At 44.2% G+C, this 23,268-nt stretch overlaps 5 protein-coding genes across 10 annotated transcripts in view; 2 read left to right on the top strand and 3 right to left on the bottom strand.

The window, feature by feature from the left end:
* Positions 1 to 22: 22 nt before the first annotated feature.
* Positions 23 to 2,453, bottom strand: zgc:194312 (uncharacterized protein LOC794943 homolog). Its single transcript, XM_047049094.1, has 2 exons — positions 1,325 to 2,453; positions 23 to 1,032 (listed from the first exon to the last, which is right to left on the bottom strand). The coding sequence occupies exons 1-2, from the start codon at positions 2,263 to 2,265 to the stop codon at positions 939 to 941; spliced, it is 1,035 nt and encodes a 344-aa protein (XP_046905050.1). The 5' UTR covers positions 2,266 to 2,453; the 3' UTR covers positions 23 to 938.
* A 2,225-nt stretch (positions 2,454 to 4,678) lies between these two features.
* On the bottom strand, positions 4,679 to 8,340 carry LOC124487089 (alpha-1,3-galactosyltransferase 2-like). Its single transcript, XM_047049121.1, has 5 exons — positions 7,806 to 8,340; positions 7,627 to 7,713; positions 7,325 to 7,417; positions 6,594 to 6,731; positions 4,679 to 6,208 (listed from the first exon to the last, which is right to left on the bottom strand). Exons 1-5 carry the CDS (start codon positions 7,808 to 7,810, stop codon positions 5,518 to 5,520), a joined length of 1,014 nt encoding a protein of 337 aa, XP_046905077.1. The 5' UTR covers positions 7,811 to 8,340; the 3' UTR covers positions 4,679 to 5,517.
* Positions 8,341 to 10,083: 1,743 nt separating this feature from the next.
* Positions 10,084 to 13,990, top strand: ponzr1 (plac8 onzin related protein 1). Its single transcript, XM_047048950.1, has 4 exons — positions 10,084 to 10,342; positions 11,021 to 11,119; positions 11,843 to 11,994; positions 13,119 to 13,990. Exons 2-4 carry the CDS (start codon positions 11,023 to 11,025, stop codon positions 13,254 to 13,256), a joined length of 387 nt encoding a protein of 128 aa, XP_046904906.1. The 5' UTR covers positions 10,084 to 10,342; positions 11,021 to 11,022; the 3' UTR covers positions 13,257 to 13,990.
* Positions 13,991 to 14,080: 90 nt separating this feature from the next.
* Positions 14,081 to 19,906, bottom strand: LOC124486990. 6 transcript variants are annotated; one of them, XM_047048943.1, is made up of 10 exons: positions 19,819 to 19,901; positions 19,127 to 19,312; positions 18,882 to 19,012; positions 17,437 to 17,795; positions 16,897 to 16,962; positions 16,572 to 16,655; positions 16,003 to 16,373; positions 15,630 to 15,833; positions 14,519 to 14,632; positions 14,081 to 14,402 (listed from the first exon to the last, which is right to left on the bottom strand). In XM_047048943.1, exons 1-10 carry the CDS (start codon positions 19,899 to 19,901, stop codon positions 14,318 to 14,320), a joined length of 1,683 nt encoding a protein of 560 aa, XP_046904899.1. In that variant the 3' UTR covers positions 14,081 to 14,317. The 6 variants fall into 6 exon arrangements, with proteins under 6 accessions (XP_046904899.1, XP_046904904.1, XP_046904900.1 ...); XM_047048948.1 differs by having other exon boundaries at positions 18,882 to 19,218; positions 19,819 to 19,906; XM_047048944.1 differs by lacking the exon at positions 16,897 to 16,962.
* Positions 19,907 to 20,122: 216 nt separating this feature from the next.
* The window catches only part of si:dkey-33c9.6 (active breakpoint cluster region-related protein), a 4,159-nt gene continuing 1,013 nt past the window's right edge, over positions 20,123 to 23,268 (top strand). Inside the window, exons 1-10 of the mRNA XM_047048783.1 lie at positions 20,123 to 20,214; positions 20,297 to 20,400; positions 20,625 to 20,729; positions 21,386 to 21,688; positions 21,790 to 21,897; positions 21,992 to 22,046; positions 22,133 to 22,185; positions 22,476 to 22,613; positions 22,906 to 23,027; positions 23,157 to 23,265. Of these exons, the coding sequence (XP_046904739.1) occupies positions 20,163 to 20,214; positions 20,297 to 20,400; positions 20,625 to 20,729; positions 21,386 to 21,688; positions 21,790 to 21,897; positions 21,992 to 22,046; positions 22,133 to 22,185; positions 22,476 to 22,613; positions 22,906 to 23,027; positions 23,157 to 23,265 (1,149 nt within the window). The 5' untranslated portion in view covers positions 20,123 to 20,162. The remainder of the gene's footprint in view (positions 20,215 to 20,296; positions 20,401 to 20,624; positions 20,730 to 21,385; positions 21,689 to 21,789; positions 21,898 to 21,991; positions 22,047 to 22,132; positions 22,186 to 22,475; positions 22,614 to 22,905; positions 23,028 to 23,156; positions 23,266 to 23,268) is intronic.

Genomic DNA, 23,268 nt, shown 5'->3' with positions numbered 1-23,268 from the left:
CAAGCAGCCAAAACATGAAGCATTCATTGTGAAAAAACTAAACAAGTGCCAAAGGGAAGACCCATAAGAGCATGCAGCTATACAAGTTACAAATTAAAACAACATGAACCACAAAAAGTGAACCACAAAAAGATAAGGAAGTTATACTGTCAGTGTTTATTTGGGCGCACTCTTTTCCAAAGTTGCATATCTCAACAATTTTCAAACCAGGCAGGCATTTACTGGTTATGTTGTGTAAAGATATCAAACATTCTCGCTTCCTGCTCAGTCTAAATGCTGATTGGAGACGTTGGTGTCTGTGTGTGGTTTGTGTGTGTACACACTGTTCAACAACTGCTGTTATAGCAGTCACAAAACGTTGTGGTTTACTGTTGAAAATATCCCCTCTTAACATACATTGGGTGAACAAGTGCACCTGCTGTAGGTTACTGCAGCCTTTACTATACCACTACAGCATCATATTTAGATTCATGATGAACAGCTTAGAAACTGTTTTTTATTTTATTTATTTTTACTATTGATCGTCTTTACAGAGGTAGTTGTCAAAGGTTACAAAGAATATTCAGATTTTCCAGGATTATATCAAATGTTCTGGAATGTTTACTTAGTTTGTTGCGGATGCTCTGGCCTTTCGACAGTCTTGGGACTGCAGCCTTGGTCTTTCACTTGCTATATTTCCCTGCCGAAGAGTCTGTTATAAAATAAATCGAAAGTCCTGGATTTACATGTGTGAGTCTTCCATCAGCATAAATGACCAGTTCTTCTGAGTAACATGCTTCCCAGTGTGTACCTACACAGATTTGACCTTGGTTAAGCACTACGCATCACGTCCACCATTTGATCGATGGAGAACGTCTGCTGAGGATGTCAGCGACAGTTTAGTCCATTCTGTACACTTAATCCCATGGATCAAAGGTCAAGTAGCAGGTGGGGTCCAATCATGGATCAGCTAGCAGTGGGTTCTGTCTCTCCTCAGCTGGGCTCTCCAGCATCTCCAGAGACAGGATGGTGTGGGCGGTCAATGACCTCTCACTGGAAGAAAAGAAATATGGGTTTACATAAGTGAACAGTTATTCAAGAAGAGAACATGTTGCACACCAAAAATATCATCCAGCTTTTAGTTGAGATGTCTGCCTACCGGTCTACAACATATTTGAGAACACAGTGTCAGTAAAATATGTTACCAGTCTTAGCATGACACAAGCACATCTGCTGTGCCCATTCCAAGACACCGAAGTAATTTGGCCCGCCGAAAGCCTGTGCGTATTGAGCATTAAGTGTTATGAGAAGGTATTTTCTCAAATGTGAATGTTTATTGACATACCGTGGTATGAGCTGCGTGGGTGTCCGCGTCGCACGCACTGTCCACCCAAGGACGCTCTTCAGATGGCGGGAACAGACTGGGAAACGGTAATGCACCTGCTCCAACAGTTCCTCTTTGCGCAAACCGTACACAATGGGCGCGACGCATTGTGCCAAGCTAAAGAAAGCAAAGACCACTACCGCAGACAGCTCTTTGGTCCCCGACTGAAGATAACCATTCTTCATAAACTGGGCCAATACAAAATTCACAAAGTTAGGTAGTATATACACGGCTAGCTGTGTGCCGTGCAAGGCGATAGTCCTGCAGCCGACCCGGTTCCGTCGATTCAGCACACCCAACCGTCGTCCCTCCACCAATATCCTCACATAACTGTACAATATAAGCCCTGCACATACCGAAATCAGCAATATCTTTTGTAGCTCTCCTCTAATTAGCCGTTCCCGTCCACACTCCTCATTGAGTTCGGTGGCCTGCTTCTCCGTCAGGATCAAACAGAGAGGGATAACAAGGGCGAGCCCCCATGTTAGAAGTCCCACGAGCCAGGGCCACTGGCGACCACAACAAACTGGGCTGTACCTCATTGGGTGGCACACTGCAAAGTAACGGTCCAACGCCATCGCTGTCAGCGTGATGAGGATGTTCGATGCGCTCGCAATTAGTACAGTTATCATAGCCATACAGGTGGTCACAGCTGGCTTCGATCCCATGTAGATCTGAAGATAGAAAACGCTGGACATTCCAAAGTATACCAGCGCGGATACCAATAGGTGAAGCACGAGAACAAAGCGTGCATGGCTCCGGAGTCTCTCTTCGCGCACTATAGTCCAGTTTATGATGATGTTGAAAGACGCCAAAATTGAGAACGACACCGTGGACACACAAAAGCGGACATAAGTGAAGTCGTATGCTTGAAAATCCTGAGTCCCGTTATTTCTCAACATTATTCCACTGTTTGGCCCTAACTGTTGTTTTGGAGTTTAGTAAGCGTTGTCACAGTAATGTCCATCGTTTCCCACAGACAATCAGACACGCTTCTAGGGAAACAGTTCAACAGCAGAGAATCATCTGATCAATGTTTGCGCATCCAAATTGTCTCGTAGCGTAGACCTTCGCTCGCTTGCTATTTCTCCACCTTCCTTATCAACCAACAGCACACACCAGTCAATCACTCAATGACTTTACATTGATAAAAAGAGACATGTTAATATGCTGCGTTGTAAATTTTCTTTAAAATCATTGGGCCTACACATGTTCTATGTAGTCTAGTGGTAGATGTAACTTGACTTGCACAATTGTCTATAATTGTTGCATATTTTAAACTATTAAACTAGTATAACTACACTTTAAAAGTTTCCATACATTGCCATCTAGTGTGTTTCAATAGCAATTGCAGTTGACCAGTGTAACGCCTGTTGTGCCGAAAAGCGTCTAATAAATGACTAAATATGTAAATGTGTGATAGGGTAAAGTGCTCTGGTTAAAATGAATATTGCCTTTGTGTCACCTTATTTATATAGGCTACAATGTTTTACTGCCAATGTAGTACCAGTAATTCTGGAACTCAATATTTATTTTTAACCTACTGGGGGAGTAGGATTTTAGCAACACTTTTTTTCATATCTGCCGAAATCCCCCCCCCCCCCCCTTCTTCTGGTGGTTTGTGTACTGTGTGTGTGTTTGCTGCTGTGCTGTCTGACAGTTTCCCACAGGTGGCGCGAATCAGGGGTTGATCACGACTGTGGATCACTTGTTACCGGGGTAGATCGCCATGGTAACACGTGCTGAACGCCTGACCTGGTCGGAAGCAGGTTAAGTTGGAGATCGGAGATCAACCGGTATAAAAGCCCCGCCCACTAACTCATTATTGAGGAAAATGGCGTCACCGGTCATAGAAGAGACTGTGGAGCTTGGTGCACGGATAGGGCCCTCACATTGTCTGCTCCAACCTGAAACAAACAAAGAAAATCGTCCCTATGCAAGGCTCACTTGGAGAAAGTTGAAGGTGTCCATTTGATTACTGTGTTTCAAGGTTCATTCCAGTGGCGTTGTTAGACATAAAACTGCACTGCTGTTGATACATTTTGCCTTGCCAGATGTGCTAGGACCGGTACTGGTTGAACTGAAGTTACTAACGCCAAATCTTGATTCGTAGTACAGGCCCCAGCCCTCTCTCTGTCCCAGCTTATTATTGTTATTATTATTATTTACTGTACTGTGGTGGCAAAATAAAGCCCTAGTTACTCCAACGGTACCAACTGTTCCTATGTCCTTGCGCGTATTAAACCCTCCATGCACCTTTCACCAGCTTCTGTGAGTCTCTGAGCGGTGGGGGAGGTCAGGTTCCCTCCCTTATAGGCAGAGACATATAACACACACAAGTTATTTGTGAGATTGTACTTTATTTGGGGACAGCATGTGTGTTGCAGTGCTTTCCCATCTTTTTTTTTCTGTGATCAGACTGTATATAAATAGGATCATACTGAATACACTTTTTTGTCTCATTTATCCCCTTACTCTACATGTGCAGATGGGAACGGTCACCTCAGCATGCCTGACAGACATGGCCAACCATTTTTGTAAAGCCTGTGCATACCTACAATGGATCCATTGTGTAATATCCATTTTGCCTCACCTTTAAAAAACACAAGACTAAGTTTGTTTTTCACCAGGAACAGTTCCTTGTTCTTTCGACCATTGAACAAACTGCTGATGACCTGGTTGTACTGTCACAGGTCCTGTATACCACTCAAGTAGTCTATAGGGTTGTCAGTGTTTAAACTGTCTCATGTTCTGTGGTTTGCAGTGTGCTTCCTGGGTCTGATAACATGAGGAACCTGTTGGACTTCATCCAGAGTACCAGGGACAGACATTTACATTACCCTTTACATTTAGTCATTTAGCAGACGCTCTTATCCAGAGCGACTTACAGTAAGTACAGGGACATTCCCCCCGAAGCAAGTAGGGTGAAGTGCCTTGCCCAAGGACACAATGTCATTTTGGCAAGGACGGGAATCGATTACTTCAGATTACTAGCCCGATGCTCTACCCGCTCAGCCACCAGACTCCCAGACATCCAGAGGATACTAGTCCATCTCCCCTCTCCACCCTCACCTCTTCTCTGTCCAGGCCCGCCGCGCTGGGCTACCTACACCTGACGTCTCCCCAGACAGGGGACGACCCTTTGGGCCTGTCTGACCCCCTCAGCACAGACAGTGGTGAGGTTTGAGAGACCAGCAGACACACACACAACCACTGATGAACTGACAATACAGAAGCATACACCAAAGAGGTGTCAAGAAGACAATAATGACAGCACTATTATTGAGCTCTGTTTTACATTTTTGGTCTGTGAATTATATGTTAAGAATCTTTATAAACACAATTAATAATATATCAAATTGAGTTTTTGCGTCACATTTTATTAGGAAAGAAGATTAAATTATCTGACATTTAATTCCAAGATGAAACAGGTTTGTAAAGACTACTGCCTTCTAACTATGCATCTCGACTAATTTGTGCAGATGACATCTGGAACATCTTTGGTCATAATTGGCGGGCCGTACTTCTAGAAATGTTCAGAGAAACAACTAGATGTTGAAGTTTATAAACAGAACAGTAAAACAAAGGCTTGTTCTAAAAACATTTTGAACCAAGAGAACCTTTCTAAAGGTCAATCTGTTGATGTTCTTTGTAGTGGATGATGAGGCGTATTTTTTCAAACAGCTACCATTAAATAAATTGTTTTAAATAGTGTTAAGTATTTCTTCAAGTGCTTAGTTTTACATATTTTTATCGTAGGTTTCCCTTCCTTTCGATAGTACTGACAGGTTCAAAGTATCCACCCGAGGGCCAGCTAGGCAAAGTTGAACCCACAAGTTAAACACAGACACAGGTTGAAGACACAAGTTAAAGACACAAGTTGAAGACACAAGTTAAAGACACAGTGTGTTATTGGTAGCATCAAGCATCAAGGCCACTGCTGTAGAAACCCATTATACCTAAAGGAAAGAAGCCTTAACGTGAAAAACAGAAGAAACGCTTCAGATTCCCCTCATTCAAGTTGGCCAAGTGCATGCAATGTGATATGAAGAGACTTTTTACAGACGCATGAGATGCATGTGATGCATCCCGGTACACCTTGAATCCCCCCTCACCATGCTACGTCAAAGCAGCCCACAGGATCACCTGAACCCCTAGGGGGCGTCCCTCAGCCTATCGTACTGCTTCTCAGCCCAGAGCAGCCGCTTGACCCGGATGTCGCTGGGGTGTCCGAGGCTCTGGTCCCAGCAGTATTCTGGCGACAGCACCCTGCTGGGCTTGTGGAGCCACAGGTACTTGTTCAGGTGGCTCTCGTCGTGCCACAGCGCCTCCACCCCTCGGCTCTTGTCCTCCAGGATGGTTCGGTAACAGCTTTCCGTCAGCGCCAAGACGTTCTGCCAGGTGCCCCCAAACACGGCAGCGTGGTAGTAGAAGTCGCCCGCTCCAGCCTTCATGTAGGCCGTGGAGTTGGGGTTGCGGTCGTAGGTGAACAGATCGCGGGGGTAACGATAGAAGTGGGCGTGGAGCAGAGCCACAGACTCCCCCAGCGCCTCCGAGCCGAACCTCCCGACAAACAGCTGGTCCGCATCGAAGCAGAAGACGTAACTGCTCGTGTGGAGGATATCGTTGATGGCGTCAGCGATGGCCCTCATGCGCATCATGGAGATGTCCTGCCAGCGAGAATGCTTCTGAACCTCTATGATATTTAACCTCCGCCCCTCAGCCAACTGGAGTTTGGGCACTTTGGCAGGAGCGTCCGTGAACACATAGTACGTCACAGGAAGAGCCACCATAAAATGAAGCTCAGCAGAAAGGAGGAAGTTCTCCAGATACGCGTCTAGATACCTGCGAGGGGAACCAATCAAATTGAACTGCTTTGTTACGGTGTACTGTATTGGTCCATCCTTCATTGGAAGTTGAACTATAAGATGATGGTACTCTGGAGCAGATCAACTGATAAGCGCACAGACTCTTATCTATGCAAGTTGAAATACATGAAAACGAACCTTCTCATTGCTAACAAACCGGAGTTTTCCCAACCTCAGAACTAAACAATAAATCAATGTTAGGACCTGCATCACTGCTTCTCAATGTGTAGACATGCCAAAAAACTAAGGTTGTTATACACTCACACCCCTGAAAGCTAAAGCCATTACAAGTAGTCTTCTAAGACTCCAGCAAAAAAGACAGACATTTGGCCTCTATATCATGCAGAGTTAAGCTAACTAACCTTCCTACAGCGAAAACAGTCAGAGCCACAGAGGAGTGTTTTTTCTTGTGCTCCCGGTCGCATTCATCACGGTCAAAAATGCGCTCCCAGATGATAGGTGCTCCCCATTCCGTAAATGTCTTGACGTCCGTTCTGTTCCTGCAGACAAGAACACCAAGTTATCGCAAAGCGTGTCGCCATTGGTGTTGCAGAGACAACCATCCTGGGAAGGAATATACTGCATAACCAGAGGCACATTTTTTGTTTACGAAAATGGGTGTAGGTTTAGTAACGCAAACGTTATCGTTACAGTACTAATTTTGGCTCATTGGTAATATAATGCGCACACAAAAGAAAGAGGAAGAACATAAAAGGAACATAATAAAATAACCCTCACAGCCTCTTGGTAGGCTCATTTAACTATTAACTGCTTAAATAAAGTATAGTCCTACGTTAGTTTTTAAATAGGCCTAGTAGAGCGCTTTCATCTACATAATTTTTTTCAGTGTTGGTGACTCAATTTCCAATCAATATAAAAAAATATTTTGTATATTGGATTCTTTTTTTTCGATATATGGACAAGAAACGTAAAAATGACAAACAGCCAGGCTGTTGTTTCTTTATGGAAGATTCATAACATTGGAAGAGTCTGGAAGGGTCATAACATTGTTAACACTTATTGTAGCATGCCCAATACAAGCAAGAATTATATCCTAATACACATATATACATATTTTATTTAGAATGCCTACCAAAGTTTCAGAGAGGCATCTATAGTGTTGTCAATCTTCAACTTTCCCCCTGAGAAAATTGGGACAATTGTCCCTCCAAGCCCCTCCGAATACCTACAACGAGGAAACAAAATCCTGCCTTTAATAAATATAATCGTCACAGTTTAGAATAAAACTATACGTGGAAGAGTTTACTCCTTGTTGACAGCAGACTGTTATCGACATTATTTCTGATGACAATTTGCCATTTCCACTTTTGAAGCAATCGAAGTATGTAAATAACCTTCATTTTGTCAATGTGTTATAAATAAGAGATTGCTGACCTGACAGACGCAGGGGTGAGGGTGAAGTAGGCCAAGAAAAGAATCAAGGTTGTAACGATGATAAACTTTAAAACTGACTTGTGCCTACTGAAAATGAAAGAAGAAAAAATATTTTTGAATTATATTTTAAAAATGACAAACACATATTTCTTGGAATTCGAACACCTGACATTGCTTACCTCATGGTTCAATAAAACTCCAATATCGGATGGTCTCGTGGTAGTGGAATATGGGTTCGGTGATGGAACCCTGTGATTATTGCCTATCATTTGGTGAAATTGTGAGACAAAGAGTCCTTTTGCATCATGTCACTTGTCCATAGACACACCTAATTAATTCAAAAATAGGCCTTCCACAAGCCAGGTGTCCCAATCGACTTATGTCCTAATGGAAGTGCTGCCTTGTTCTATCGTGTGCCAAGTTAAAAATCTAAAATAAACGCTCAACCCAATGGAAAATACTGGAATGGTCTATCCAGGTGATATCTTGCCACGCCTATCATCTTCTGGACACAGCCATGTGCTTAGACCTAAAACCCTACGGGGGAACACGCCCATATCCCTTTTTTAGCGAAGCTGTTGAGCCACTTCAGTGTTTTCTACCTTTTTCTATTATTGTTCCTCCGGTAGGACAGGTTGGGTATAGGAAGGAAGAACTATAAAGGAACAAATAGACCTCAAGGACCCATAATGTCCGTCATGATAGATTTTGGCAATTTTTGGCGAAAACCTTCAAATTCTTCTTCTCTTGAATCAATGGTCCAATTGACTTGTAATTGTCCAATTAACGTCCAAACGTTACTTGGGAAAAATGAATCAAATACAACATGGCTAAAAGTGGTGTATTTATGTCAATGTCCACATTTGCTCAATATGTTTGTGTCACTTCAAACATTTCTCTATATGTTTGTCACTTCAAATGTCGTTTTGAATTATGATTTTTCGAACCTAATAGGCTTTAAGCTGACTCCCCCCTGAAGTACCGTGCAAAGTCTCACCTTGATATGTGAAAATATGACTGAATTACAGCTGTTTGAGCTTGGACCTAATATGACAATTTTGGGAATGGCTCAATTGGCTGAGATGTTGTGCTGGTAAGTGAAGGATTGTAGGTTCAAAACCTGTCAGAAATATCGTTTTTATTTGTTATTCTGACAGAACGGTTTCTAGTTCTATTTGTGTTTGGTAACAATGGCAGGACAATGATGGTGCCCCCTCAGCACATGGTGCCCTACGCACAGTGCATAATGCGCGTGGTGGGAGCGGTGGCGCTGATCTTACCCCCCCTTTCTTTTTAAAGCTCTCTCTTGGAAGTCAATTTGTATAAAATCGTCTGCTAAATGAATAAATGTAAATGTTCTCCCTCCTTATATCCCTCTTTAACCTTGCCTTTCATTTGTCTTCCTTTCTAGCTCTCTTCGGCTTATTTTTTAGACATAAGCCAGAGAGATTAGACATAATCAGTAGGTGAACTGTTGCATTTGCATTGCATTGCATTTCACAATGCATTTTAGAAACAGTATAATAAAACTGAACAAAAATCGCCTCGTAACCCAACTCTACCCAGGGCCGGCCCAAGGCATAAGCGAACTAAGTGGCTGCTTAGGGCCCACGTGGCCCCTAGAGGGCCCCCAAGAGCACATTCAATTACAGTTTAATGTAATTCATTTTTTTAAACGACTCAGAGGGGCCCCCAAATCAATTCTACTTAGGGCCCCATAAAAGCTTGGGCCGACCTTGCCAGTAGGTTACTAGAAAGAGAGTGTGTGCGCCTTCACGTGTAGGGGAGTGGAATTTTGGCAAGGAATGAGATTTCATCATAACACCTGTTATAAATTAGGCGCGTCTGTTGCGCGTTACGTTACTTTTTGTCCGGTTTAACTTGGGTGATCTCATTCGTCGTTGTTTTGTCCTACTTTGTTGTGCTGTAGTCTACTGACAAAGTAAATAGGCAAAAATAGACAACTTCAACTTTCAACTTTATTCATTCTTCAAAAGGAAATTCGTGTGCAGCATAGGTCAGAAACACATACACAAACACAGAACAGCACCGCCAAATGCCAACAACATTACACAACACAGAACACACAATAGAGACACACCTTCCCCCAAACCCAATGACAGGGTCCAATTGGGTTTGGGTTTGGAGATCAAGCAACCTATCTCAGCGAAACAGAGCTGAGAACAGCTTCTGGGATGCTTCTGAAACGCGCCGCGCCTGGTGGAAACACAAGCACTGATTAGAGTGGCCAACACAAGCACTGACTGGAGCTGCCGCATCAGCTCCGGCCGCCGCATCGAAACCGCGCTGCAGACCTGTATGGTATGGAAGTCGGCGTTTTTTACGCGTGGTTGAGACGGGGCCGTGTCAAACAAGGCGCAAAAGGCGCCGACTTTGCATGCCAAGTCGGCGTTAATTACGCGTGCTAACACACGGGGGCGTCTTATTACTTGCCCACTAGGCCTTCCATAGACCTGTAAGCTTGGCGCTTCAGTGCGTGCAGTGGAAAAAAACGAAAGCGGTTGTATCGCCCGAGAAACAGAAGTGTGAGGTTGCACAAAGACTCACATATGGTCGGTGGAGCTTTTTTTGTTTAATAGACACCTCGAGCTCAAAGGTTGTATTGGCTCAAAGGTTAAAGCCTACACCCACTCTTCCATCTCTTTAAAGACGCGTGTTATTTAGAATTCCACCTGGTCATTCGAGCACGAAAAAGGTAAGAAAATAATAACTTTTTACATCTAACCTAGGGATACTTGGTTAAATGTTCCGTCTTTCTAACGGATCGCGGTCCAAGGAAGGGGTTCAGGCAGTCTGCATTTTTAGTTTCAGATGCTACCATGCGGTGTGCAATGAACAATTTAATGACATATGTGTTCATGGAATTGAATGTTTTTGATCCAATAAGATTAAATATTAGTTCATTCTAAGTCAGGTTGCATGTCTATGTCCAACTCATGTAATATTCATGTAAATATATATGAATTTTCTAACCATGGGCTTGCATTTGGGTGTTCATTTTCTTTGTCTTCCGCTTTTATTGTATAGGCTAATTTGCAAGCTAAGAACAGAAATCAAACAAAGTATGATCAGGGGAGAGGGGGGGGGGGGGGGGGGTCATGTGATGTCACTCCACGCTCTTGATAAAACTACTAAGCTGCAAAGAAGTATAGTCTACACAAGTTCCATGCACATCTATTGCAATCTTTTGAAAGATAACTACTTATACTAGAATAAATAGAAGGAGACATTGCCTTTCCTGCATAGAGCTGCTCATTGTTCCAATGTGTCTCCAAGTTCCAACAGCACTGCTCAACAATGTGTCTCTTGTGTCTTCCTGCACGATGTCTCTCTCCCATTCACCTCTCCTCCCCCTCTCTTCCCTGGACACCAGTCATGGCCGTCCAGCATCAAATCACCACGGTGACTACTGGCCACAGCTCGGGGACATGGAGCACAGGAATGTGTGACTGCTGTTCTGACATCGGTGTCTGTAAGTCACCTAACCGACACTGCATAGCCCAACCATATCACTACACACGATGCTAGCTGACACCTCTTTCTTTTCTCCGATGCCAAATATGTTTTTTTCACATTTTTCAACTCGAGTAACACAACTGTATCTTTAATGGGATTTCAGACACCAATAAAAAGATAATATTAGGCCAATGTCAAGTAACACATAACACCAATAACTAGTGTGATGGGGTAATTAATATGATAATGGGACTACCTAAACAACTATAAAAAGAATGAGAAAAAAGAGAATCATTACTTTTTCTCACAAAGCACATAGTGACCTTGACCAAACAGCAGTCACACCATTACATTTCAAGTTCAAGGTTTGTAACAAGCACAGGGCATTTTGGAAACCTTGGTCCAGCCTAAGTCATACGGTTCTCCCTCTCCATTTCTTTGAATGTCGTATCTATAATAGAAGTTGTAAGTATGTTTGTGCTTCCTGTGCGGTCCAGAGAGATAGTTGACGACCGTCTGTTCGCATTTGTTACGAGCTTTCCAGAAAGAAAGACAACAGAGGCAGATGGAGAGGAATCAATGTTTGGTCACAGCCACTCCACATGTACATTTGCGGTGGGGTTTCAGGGCGGGAGAAAGAGAGAGAGCATTAAAGTCAATCAGGAAATTCATCGCAGCCTCTTAAGTAAAACCATCCATATCGTGCCGCAATGCTAACAAGCATAACCCCTTCCATCAGGTTGCTGCGCCTATTGGTGTTTCCCATGCATGCAGTGTCAGACAGCTTCGCAGCATGGCTGGTGTTGTTTCCTGCCTGTGCTGGACCCCTGTACCTGTTTCGGCATCTCCTGCTGCCTGCGCAAGTCCATCCGAGAACGCCATGGCATCGAGGTAACCACGGAGCCGAGAAATTCAACTGTCATTTCTACATTCACTGTTTGCATGTCACTGTATGTCGTTGGGATTGTGACACCCGGTGAAGACGTCACACACCCCAGTGTTTACTGTGACGCCATGCCAACCATAATGTTCACCTTTAGAGCAAGGAAGGGCTCGGACCATTTTTACAACTTTTTTATGATTCGTTCCTCATAATTCAGTCATGACACAACATTTGTAGTACTTTCTACGATAAGTTCTAAAGTGACGTGAATATAGTCGGAATCGGAAGCTCCCTTCTGTGGAAAGTCTATTTTTTTTTTGAGGAGGATCAAGTTACTACCACTAGTATCGGAGGACAATGCTGACGTGTATACTACTGGCAGTACCTATCAGAGGACAATGCTGAACTACTGGCAGTAAACAATTTACATGCGTGGGTCTGCTCATTTGTTTAGGAAATTTTTGTTTTAATGAACATGTGGGGCTACTACTAAGAAGCAAATTGGAAGATAACAAGGACATTCTGGTAGACAGACATAACCTTTGTACAGGAACACCATTTTTTTCCCCTCTAAGCCATTGGCACACAGATGTAAGCACCATACACAAGTTTCAAAATGTCTCCCCAAAACAAAACCCATTGTAAACGTTTACTGTAAGCAGTGAGGTACTTCTGGCATCAGGATGTTGTGTCTGTGCAGAATGGGCTGGAGAGTTAAGGATGATTAGATAAAAACAGAACTAAATACGTTCATCCAGTAGTACAGTAATTGACTTTATTTGATGATATCCCATTTCAACAAGTTAATGGATCCTCTCAGTGTTAAATCAAACCCAAGCCAAACCACGTATCATTTTGCCCTCTTTCTTTTTCTCATCACATTCGCTTATCTTTTATCCTCCTCTCTGCCTAAACCTTGAAATACTCATTTAACCTCTCTCTCTCTCTCTCTCTCTCTCTCTCTCTCTCTCTCTCTCTCTCTCTCTCTCTCTCTCTCTCTCTCTCTCTCTCTCTCTCTCTCTCTCTCTCTCTCTCTCTCTCTCTCTCTCTCTCTCTCTCTCTCTCTCTCTCTCTCTCTCTCTCTCTCTCTCTCTCTCTCTCTCTCTCTCTCTCTCTCCCTCTCCCCCCACAGGGCTCATGTATGGGTGACTGCTGTAATGTGTTATGGTGCTACCCCTGCACATGGTGCCAGATGTCCAGAGAGATCAAGCTGCGTGCCGGCCAAGGGGGCACCACCACAGTGATCACCCAGCAGATCATGCATGGCTAAGTGTCCTTCCACCACCAAACGGCTCATCTCTCTGACTCTTGCTTAGAGACTTGTTGCTCTTGTTGGTTAGTGGTAACTGATTTACAGTAAACTGTTGTATTCGCTGCCAAATATTCTATTTTAGTTCATCATCTTATTTTATTTTTTTTGATTCTGTTGCTTGCTTTTTAGTACCCTTGCACTTAGAGATCTCATGTTGTTTACGTAATTGTAACTTGCTTAACTACATGCTCTTATGGTTCTTCCCTTTGGCACGTAATTTTTGGTTGTTCACAATGTGTGCTTCTTGTTTTTGGCTACCCGCAATGCTTTGGGGCTATCTTGTTGTTATTATCAGTGACCTATTCACTTTGTAAAGCTCTCTCTTGGAAGTCGCTTTGGATAAAAGTATTTGCTAAATGAATAAATGTAAATGTAATCTCCCTAAATCTGCTATCACAGGCCACAGCCATAGATTGGAGTAGGCTTTTTTGCATCATATCATGCATTTGTTCAAATCCAATGAGATCTTGGGAAGAGCCATTCAGTGAGGGATCCCCACGGAGGAATTAGTTATTTCTCCTTTCAGTTGAAAGATGAACATAATGAGTTGATCTGCCATACCTGAATCATAAGCATTCCAGTTGTGTGTGCCAAAAATCAAAAGTGTTGCTTTGTTTGGTCAAGTAGTCATGGTTTATCAGTTCATGATGTGTGTCTGCCTTCTTAATTAAATCAGTTGCTGTACTGGTAAAGTGGTTCAGTCATGTGTTTAATCCTGCCCCTACCTGCCCTGGTTGTATACTAATTGACATTTGGATAGATTTTCACTTGCGATAACAAAGACATGGGTGTGTTTTATAAACGGTCACGAAACACTTCCCACTCCCTATTGTGCAAAAATGGGTGGAAACTAAATTTACTACCTGTATCTAATGAAACCATTGCAGTTATATGTCATAGCCATGGATATCGGTGCGTCACTCAAGGTGTGCTAGACACAAAAACAATGTTCTTGGATCTGAACTAATACAAAGGTGAATGTTTGTGGTATACAGATGCATGTTTTTATTGCTGGAGGTTTAGTCACAACAAGATGACTTTTCTGGTTCTCTCTTCACGTTGGAGTCCGCTACCTTGGAACTACAAGTCTGGCACTGCTGCGGACTGTGCAAACAGATGCAGGCAAACTTGAATTATAAACAATGTGTTGTGTACTGTCAGTACTTATGAGCAAGGGCTTATTTCAAATGCGTACAACACACACATACACATGTGTCTACCTGCCACTCTTAGTAGTTAGCTGGGTAGAGGCAGTTCGAACCAGCGTCCCGACAGCTCCCAGTCCTTCCAGCTGGACTCCCACCTTACAGAACACTGCCACAGCCTGCTGGGTTCTGGGGAACACACACACACACAGAACTGAACGTGACTATTATAAAAATGAAGACAAACAGTTTGTGAATAGCAGGAGCGTTTGTGAATGCTAATCTTTTAACTATGAAGACAAATCATTTGTGAGTAAGTGGATAGGTTGTCTACGGTCCATTAAAGCCTGGCCTTTATCAAACAAGGTCTTTACATCTAAAAGCTAAACATACACAGCCAACCTCAAACCATTTCACCTGCCTATTGACAAAACCAGTGATAAAACATGGGCCAAAGCAACCTCGAGATTAGACTAAAATGAGTCATCGACATAAGAATACCTTTAGATCTACAATGTAGATATTCTCTGTTTAAACGTTCAGTTACAACTACAAACAGTGTACCAGCAAACGCTTTTATAAGCAACGCACAGCACAGCACAGTTTCGAGCCTGCAACCTTTTGCTCTCCCGTCAAGTGCTCAAAGCAAGTCCAACTGTCAAGTTAACGGGAAAAGGAAACCAGAGGGAAAACAGTTTGCTGAACATTTCTGCCTTCCTTTCTCATGACTCCCCTCCTTCTTTTATCTTTCTTCATCTAAGACCTCCCCCTCCCCCTCTTATGTTGCTTAATTCAAAACATTCCTCCCTCCTTCCTTCCCTCGGAAGGTAACTTAACTTTTTTTTTAACTTTTTTTAACTTCCTTCTCCTACGCTTCTCCCTCACTGTCTCGGATTTCTGTTCCCTCAACTCTCGGTTTCTACAACCCTTCCTTTTTCTCTCTGTGCAACCTTCCCCTGCCCTTCGGCTGCATTTCCCTTTTTCACACAAACAAGATCGTTGCTCACAACACTCGTTTAGCGTATTTGATGTGGAACATTTTGAGCATGCGCTGCCTCCTCCCTTAACTGTATCCTCCATGTCGTCCCCTCATTTCATACGGTCATGAACCGCTGAACTTCCAGGAAGACCAGGAAGACCCACATGCTTCGCCCCCCCCTCCCCCTCTCCTTGTTGTCTCACTCACAGCTTAGTGACGTTTGTGGCCTGCTGGCGCAGCAGTTCCATCTGGGAGGAGATGGAGCCATGGCCCTTAAGCTCCTCCCTCTCCTCGTTCCACTGGCCCAGCAGGGCTTCCATGGTGTTCTGGAAGTCTTGCACAACTCCCAGGATTTCCTGGTGCTCCCGATGCTCCTCCTCGTGGGTCAACCGCAGGCGCTCCACCTCGGTCCTGTAGGTCAGGAGGGGTCAAAGGTCATACGGGAGGAAATGGTCAGTGTCAGTGCGCGTTTTCGTTTAATTCACCGAGTGACTTCGTTTCGAATCCTTTACCGACAATGTTTAGCGCGTGTGTGAGGGCGCCTGTCACCTTATGACTGTGACCTACGACCTGGGCCCACCTGAGCTCTTTGATGGCATGGAAAGCAGCTGCTCTCTCCTTCTTCCGCTGGGCACAGCTGGGCAGGGCTTCGTCGATGCTGTCGGTCAACCGCGCGCAGCAGTTCTTGTTCTGGTAGGACTCGGGCAGGCAGGTCTCAGACGGGCACCTTGCCAGGCCGCGGTGCCCGGGGCAGAGCTGGTGGGTACAGTAGGCATCGCTCATCTGTCTGTCCTCCGAAACGTCCGAGTCTGCCTCGGCGGGGGGCGGAGCCGACACAGGGGGCGGGGTCACGGACGAGGACGGGGCTGTGGATGGCGCGGGCGTCTTGAGATCGGAGGTGTCGCTGGTCTGAGCCTCAACCAGGTGGGTAAGCAGGGTCCTCAGGGTCTCCTGGTAGTGTGAACATCTGGTATGTAACGTCCCTTAGTGAAACACTTCATGCACTTCCAGGAAGTTTGTGTATTTTATTATTTTACAGTAATGTATACCATTTCTCTTCTAGCCCTGTGTATGTATGCATACAACCCTTCTCCTATCCCTCTTTTTAACCTGCAAGTTCAGAGTTAGGGTTAGGTTTGTGTTGTTAACCTGCAAGGCCTGCACACTGCGATGAATCAGCTCCATCTTCCACTTTACACTGCAGCTCTCTCTCTCCACTCCTCTGCACTCCTCCTACCAGAAGGAAATAAAGGATTTCTTTTTTTGGTCAGAGTGTCAATGTCAGTTATCCATTTACAGTTTTGTTTCCTTGTGATGTAATGAGGATATGCGGAAAATTTATTAGTCAAATTCAACATTACAATGGCTGGTCTGTTTAAAAAAAAGTTACAACAAAAGCTGATACTGAGTTTCTCCAACTGGGAAAGCCATTAGCTCTAACAGAATGAAGAAGCCTTGAGCACTACTAACTCACCTCCAGGTCGTACAGGCAGTGGGCTATTTCTGAAGGAATGAGTCTCTTAGGCAAACTATGGAATTCCTGTTAGGACATTGGCCAAGAATTTTTTTTTTTTAAACAAAGTTGCAGTTATAATCTTAGTGCTGGACCTCTTCCTGTTGAATACTCAGTATGCTATCATTCACAACCCAGTGAGGTGTCAAAGTAACTTTACACATGAACAAACACAAAGGAAATTGACACACCCACACACAAGTGTACTCGCACAACCACAAAAACACACATCTCGTACCTACTGAAGATTACTTTGTTTTCCCCTTTAGATCACGGACAAATCCAACCCATAACCATGAATAACAAGGATGCCCACCATAACAGTAAAAATAACAGTGACACCATTTCTCAAGGTCCAAATTGACTTGTTTTTAAGTCTGTAAAAGTCTAAACGTCTCTCCAAAAGCCCTATGGCAGCCAGCTTGTGTGTAAAATCAACCAAAATAATCTAACAACATAAATAATCTTACGGCTACACTTCTTATTCTGCTACTTCTTCACCTGCAAGTATTTGCTGGAACTTTCCGTGGAGCCCCAAGCGACATCATGTCTGTTTTTCCCTTTAGGTCTCTTAGCCACCGTGAGCCTCCCCTCCTCTGCCTCGTCCTCTTCATCGATGGACAAGAAGAACTCCGAAACTTCGTCCTCCGGTCCTGCCTTTGTGCTGGCGTCCATGGCATCGTCAAACCTCACGCTCTCTGCCACTTCACCCGTCTTGGCGACGCTGCACTTGCCCTCTCCGCCGGCAGGCACCATGTCTTCCAGGGAGGGGCGACTGCCGTGGCAGATGCCCTTGGGGTTGTTGAGCTGGGTGTCGCTGGTGGGGTGTAACTCCATCTTGCTCAGTTCATCCCTGGAGTCTAAGCCAGTGAGGGAAAGGGGGCAAGGGCAAAGGTCGAGTTTGAGGTTGGACGTCAAATGGAAACAACTTGAAACAACTTGAAACAACTTGTTTCAAATGGAAACAACTACCTCTTAAAAGATCAATCTTAAAAGATAGAGCATCCTCCCCCTCCAGGAAGATTGATGTATGAAAGATGTTACGTGTCCTGCTCGGCACAGTTCAAAAAGGATTTCCTGGTGAACCAGCCGTGACAATTGAAAACTCATATTTCAATTATGAGGAAACGACTGCAATCCTTTTTCTCTGTAACTAGTAATGAGTGATCATCGATCATTTCTGTCATTCTATCCTTACAACCAAAGTAGGACACCAATGACAGGCGTTGGTAGAAAACTCGACAAACCTGTGGCACACATAACAGACAAGTGTCCCAGAATCAGGCCACAACTGAGCAAATTTTAGCCATCTTGTTTAGCGCTCTGCTGCAAGAAAGGTGGTTAAACCCCCACATTTCCTGTCTGTTTCACAGAAAGAATGTCCAGTTTCACTTTCCTTTCTGCTGAAAAACTAAGATATTGGGAGGGGAGGGAAGCCAAGGGAAGGAGAGAGAGAGACAGAGAGAGAGAGAGAGAGAGAGAGAGAGAGAGCGAGAGAGAGAGAGAGAGAGAGAGAGAGAGAGAGAGACAGAGAGAGAGAGAGAGAGAGAGAGAGAGAGAGAGAGAGAGAGAGAGAGAGAGAGAGAGAGAGAGAGAGAGAGAGAGAGAGAGAGAGAGAGAGAGAGAGAGAGAATGATTTTTAAGGAATGCTGGACTGGATGGCAGAAATTAAGAGGAGAATGTGAGTGTAAGAGAGTCCCTGAATAATGTTAATGGTTAGCAGAAGGTCAGACATAAGGGAGCCTTCCAACTCAAATTATTTCTCAATACTTGGTACACTGATTATACTGAGATCTGGGCCATGCTTGATTTACTGCAATCGCAGATGTAGCGTGACGGGATTTGGTTACAAGCTGGTGGAGTGGGATATGCTTTCATCCAATCATAAGCAAAAATATCAGTCTAGGGAGGAAGTAAAATCGTATTCAAATCAGTACGAATATTACCTGAATGTACCAGGAGCCCCCCCTCCTGGCTATCTAGAGACACAGCAGATTGCGCCGTGCGGGGATTATTTAGGAGGTCTGTTGAAGCCAATGAGCGGCGAATTCCTAAACTCCAGTGATGCGACTGTTGTCTGAGATAAACAGATTCACAGATTGACCAACAAACGATAAAAAGTCATTTTACGCAAATCCACTCATCACATTTTCAGAATTGATAATATTCACGTTTCTCATCATTTCGGTACCGGAGCAAAGATGGAGCTGTGGTTTCTGGCTGATCAAAAGTCGTGCCCAGATCATCGGTTGACAACGCATTCTCGCTGGCCTGTCGCAACTCCTGCGACAAGAATATAGTGGTGCATTTGGAACTATCCTCCATTCTCTTCATAATTCCTCCGAAACAGATCGGAGGGTTGAACGTGGGACTGGATCTGCAATAGCCCACGTTTTGAATGGATGTGGTTCACAAGACAACAACCATTCAATTCAGCGTTTGTTTGCCATGCACATATTTTTTTAAACCGACTGTGACGTCACAATGAAGATAATAAAGTACAAACCACTTTACTAGGCATAAAATATAAACCAACGGATGTGCTTGTCCCCCAATAGTGATATAATAGTTTCTGATGGGAGAAAGTTTACTCTACATCCAGGTAGCAGCATTGCCTAAATCTAATCGACACAGTAGCCTACTTATGGGATATGACCGTGATCACTTACAGACCTACGTGTAACTGATAATAAACAATTAAAGTTTTTAAAAACGAAATAGTAGGCTATCAGAATAAACTCTGTTAAGTTGTACATGCTACATCTCAATAGTGTTAAAAAATATGAAAATACATTATATATAACCGTTGCAAGTGAAATAGGCTAAAAATAAAAGGTAAAGCTCTGATAACTGGAGACAATAACGAGTTTTGAATGAACCTACTGTGTCTGAAGGCTACGTGATTTACACTTCCTGTGTAAGCGCTGTCCAAGGTGCTTTGCTGTCACTTTGGTTAACCGACACATAACGGACGGAGCGCCAAGCTGTTCTATATAGGAAACTACTCTGTGCGAATATGAACTGTTTTAAAATGTTGGAAAAAAAAATGCGTGTATTTCAAGAGGAAGAAAAGCCATACAATCGTGGAGAAAAAGATTAGCCAAGGCTATTTCCTATATTGATGCATTGTCCCAAAAAAACAGGAAGTTGACTGACTTAGTTCTCTCGTGCCTCTGACACATTTTCAAAACAGTTTCGGAGAGGAACAGACATAGACTCACAGGGCAATGGATGTTTATAAAGAAGCACTGAATTATCTGGAGTCGTGCAACATCTCCGGTAAGTCACCTTTGTCTGCGCGTGTGAATGTGTGTCTGTTATGGTCGCTTGTCCAACTGGTATTTCTCTGTACGTGTTGAAGTGGAGGATGAAGTATACCCTGAACTTGAGGAGGATGTATTCCATGAAGATTCTTACCTCCACTCACCTCTGCAGTCAGACTGTGTGGACTTACCCGACACACCTGTAAGTCTAATTGAAATGACCCCTCCCCCCCTCCGTCCCACCTCCCTCTCCTTTCCCACAGAAAATACTCTAAAAGAGTTGAACAAGTCCTCTGTAAAAATAAATAAATGGTTTTCCTACTTCTCACTCACTTTCTTTTTAAACTTCATATTGAAAAGGTTCATACAAGCCAAGTTGGAACGTTTTAAAATGGCTTTTGCTTTTTTCTGCCTGTTCTGTTTTAGACACTGTGCTCTCCAGAGGCCCTGTTGGAGAGGAGGCTTACCGTCCTGAAGGCTATCCTGGAGAGTGAACAGCTTTACCTCAGCGAACTGGAGACACTGCTCACGGTAAACACACACACACACCTACACCACACCATACCCACACACCTACACTCTCATACCTTGACGCCAAGTTATTTTCCTACAGCCAGTGATGGTTGTAGGCAAATCTACCGTCTTATCTACACTCTCTAAATAATTTACTTCTCTCTTGTTATGCCGAAGCATCGGGATTTCTGGAAGTCATATTTAAAGATAGCTTCCCGCTAAGCCATTGTCTCAGTTCGAATCTGTACCCTTGTCTCTGTTCTATTATGCCTTTTCAAGATATGAAAGGTGCAGTAAATAGTTTATGAGTCATTTAGTCTAAATTAATCATGAACCAAATCCAATTGTGAGAAGTGAACAGCAGAGACAGAGAGGATGAATGACTGCTATTTTTGTTCCCCTTTAATGGCATGCATAGATGGTTCTGCTTTTTCAAATGTGATAACCACAAAACCATGCATTTAATATGTGTGAGTTCATAGCACAATGTGTTAAGTGCTCTGAGCAAGTGTTGGAGTAATTGTTGAAAACGGTTTTACTGCCATTTTACTATGTGAAATGCCTTTACTGCATTGCAGCCCTTCGTCTTTTTCCTCCACCCTCACTCCTCTAACCTTCCATCGTCTTCTTCTACTCTTTCATGTCCTTCCCTCCTCTCTATCCCTGCCCACTAGCCAATGAAAGCCTTGAAGGCTTCTGCAGGGACTTCTCAACCAGTCCTGTCGAGCCAGCAGGTCCAGACTGTCTTCTATCAAGTACCAGAACTCAGAGACCTGCACAGAGACTTCTACACTGGCCTCAGGTCCAGGCTGGAGGCTGGAATGAGGCCCGGGCCTGGGCCTCAGCCAGACCAGGGAGCTCAAGTAGAACAAAGCCAGATGGAAACATCTGGTTTTGTGGGAGATGAAGCTGGTGGGTCGGAGATGAAGCTGGAAGGTGGCTTCCAGTTAACTGTTGGGGATTTGTTCCTGAAAATGGTCAGTTCCACTCCTCCAATCCATTATTCCATTGATTATTCCATCCACCTGTCCATCTATCCATCTATCCATCCATTTATCCCTCCCTCCCTCCCACCCAGGTAAGCCAGCTGCGTGTGTATCGAGGCTTCATAGATAACTATGAGAGTGCTGTGGAGATTGTGAGGAGGTGCACACAAAACAACCAGTGCTTCAGAAAACTGTCACAGGTAAGGTCAAACTACAAACGCAAAAACAAATATCACTGTGGCAATGTTCCATTAGTTCAAATATGCCCTGTCAACTATCTCAATCCTTTTCTAGAGTATGATGTCATGTAATGGAGTAGACAAAATTAGGACTCCTTACACCTTTGAAGGTAAGTTGAAAGAGACTTCATTGTAATTGGATGAGACGGGACACGACCTGCCCACATTGTTGATTGACACTTTTCTCCCTCCACAGCGCTTCTGTACAAACCTTTGGATCGTATCACCAAGACGACTTTAGTGTTACATGTAAGAGTGAAACGCTTCATTGTCATTTATCAATCCGCTCTGTCCATCCATTCATCCTTTCGTCCATCTACCCTCCCCCCGACCCTGATCCCTCTGTAACACCTACATTTTTTAGGCTGCTCGCTATGTTTGGGGCTCTCTCTGGGAAGTCGCTTTGGATAAAAGCGTCTGCTGAATGCATAAATGTAATGTAATGTAATGTTAAATGTGATGTAACACCTACTCCGTGCGCATCTACCACTCTCACTACCCCCCTCCCCCCTGCCCTGCCTTCCTCCCTTCCTTTGCAGGACCTGCTGAGCACCACACCTCCAGACCACCAGGACCACACGGTACTGCAGGAAGCCCTGAGACTTTCACGAGGCTTCCTCTCCGGCCTCAACGAGGGCTCACGCTGCAAGCGAGAGGTCACACTCAGCCACGCCATGGTGAGTGGAACACACACACACACACAAGCGTGCTCGGGTGTGCGTGGATGTCATGTGCATACTGTACATGCACACCCGTGCACACCCCCTTACACCAACAAAACATCCTCGATGACAGGCACGCACACGCACGCAAATACGTGATACGCACACTTTCTGAGTCACCAACTGTCATAACCTGGAAGTCTGTGGTATAATACTCCGGAAATGACAGCAACCTTTCTCATACACTGCTGTAACAGAGCTATTGAAAGAGGAAGAACATGGAACATGTGTGTGTGTGTGTGTGTAGCGACGCCAGGTGATCCGTGATGGCTTCGTGGTGGATGTGTGTGAGGGAGGGCGTAACCTTCGTCACCTCTTCCTCTACACTGACCTGCTACTGTGTGTGAAGATGAAGGGCGGGGCGACAGGGTGAGTAATGGGCGCCTAAAACCCACCCCTCTTTAATCTAGTGTCAAACACTCAAGGTGAAATATGTTCATTTGTTCTTTAAACTTGTATGTGTGTGTGTGTGTGTGCCTTCTGGCTTGTGTGTGCCAGTAAGCAGACCTACTACAAGTTTTGTTGGTACCTGCCCCTGGCTGGTCTGAAACTGCAGTGGGGGGCAGAGACGGAGCGATCGGCCGACACACACCTGCGCATACAGACCGTC

The sequence above is a fragment of the Hypomesus transpacificus genome, chromosome 25 (genome assembly GCF_021917145.1).
Source record: "Hypomesus transpacificus isolate Combined female chromosome 25, fHypTra1, whole genome shotgun sequence".
In the NCBI taxonomy this organism is placed as follows: Eukaryota; Metazoa; Chordata; class Actinopteri; order Osmeriformes; family Osmeridae; genus Hypomesus; species Hypomesus transpacificus.
The sequence above is the reverse complement of the archived record's forward strand: the minus strand, read 5'-3'. Positions and strand labels throughout refer to the sequence as shown.

Bases quoted from the DNA above. Each gene is read 5' to 3' on its own strand.
- zgc:194312 (XM_047049094.1), bottom strand. From the start codon at position 2,265: ATGTTGAGAAATAACGGGACTCAGGATTTTCAAGCATACGACTTCACT. The intron at 1,033-1,324 runs GTATGTCAATAA...CTTTTCTTCCAG, and splicing joins CCCACGCAGCTCATACCACG to TGAGAGGTCATTGACCGCCC.
- LOC124487089 (XM_047049121.1), bottom strand. The intron at 7,418-7,626 runs GTCAGCAATCTC...TCCTCGTTGTAG, and splicing joins CTCACCCCTGCGTCTGTCAG to GTATTCGGAGGGGCTTGGAG. The intron at 6,209-6,593 runs GTTAGTTAGCTT...TTCCCCTCGCAG, and splicing joins ACTGTTTTCGCTGTAGGAAG to GTATCTAGACGCGTATCTGG.
- ponzr1 (XM_047048950.1), top strand. From the start codon at position 11,023: ATGGCCGTCCAGCATCAAATCACCACGGTGACTACTGGCCACAGCTCG. The intron at 11,120-11,842 runs GTAAGTCACCTA...CCCTTCCATCAG, and splicing joins CTGTTCTGACATCGGTGTCT to GTTGCTGCGCCTATTGGTGT. The intron at 11,995-13,118 runs GTAACCACGGAG...CTCCCCCCACAG, and splicing joins GAGAACGCCATGGCATCGAG to GGCTCATGTATGGGTGACTG.
- LOC124486990 (XM_047048943.1), bottom strand. From the start codon at position 19,901: ATGTGTCGGTTAACCAAAGTGACAGCAAAGCACCTTGGACAGCGCTTA. The intron at 19,013-19,126 runs GTACCGAAATGA...TGTTTATCTCAG, and splicing joins ACAGCTCCATCTTTGCTCCG to ACAACAGTCGCATCACTGGA. The intron at 16,374-16,571 runs GTTAACAACACA...TCACACTACCAG, and splicing joins GCAGTGTGCAGGCCTTGCAG to GAGACCCTGAGGACCCTGCT.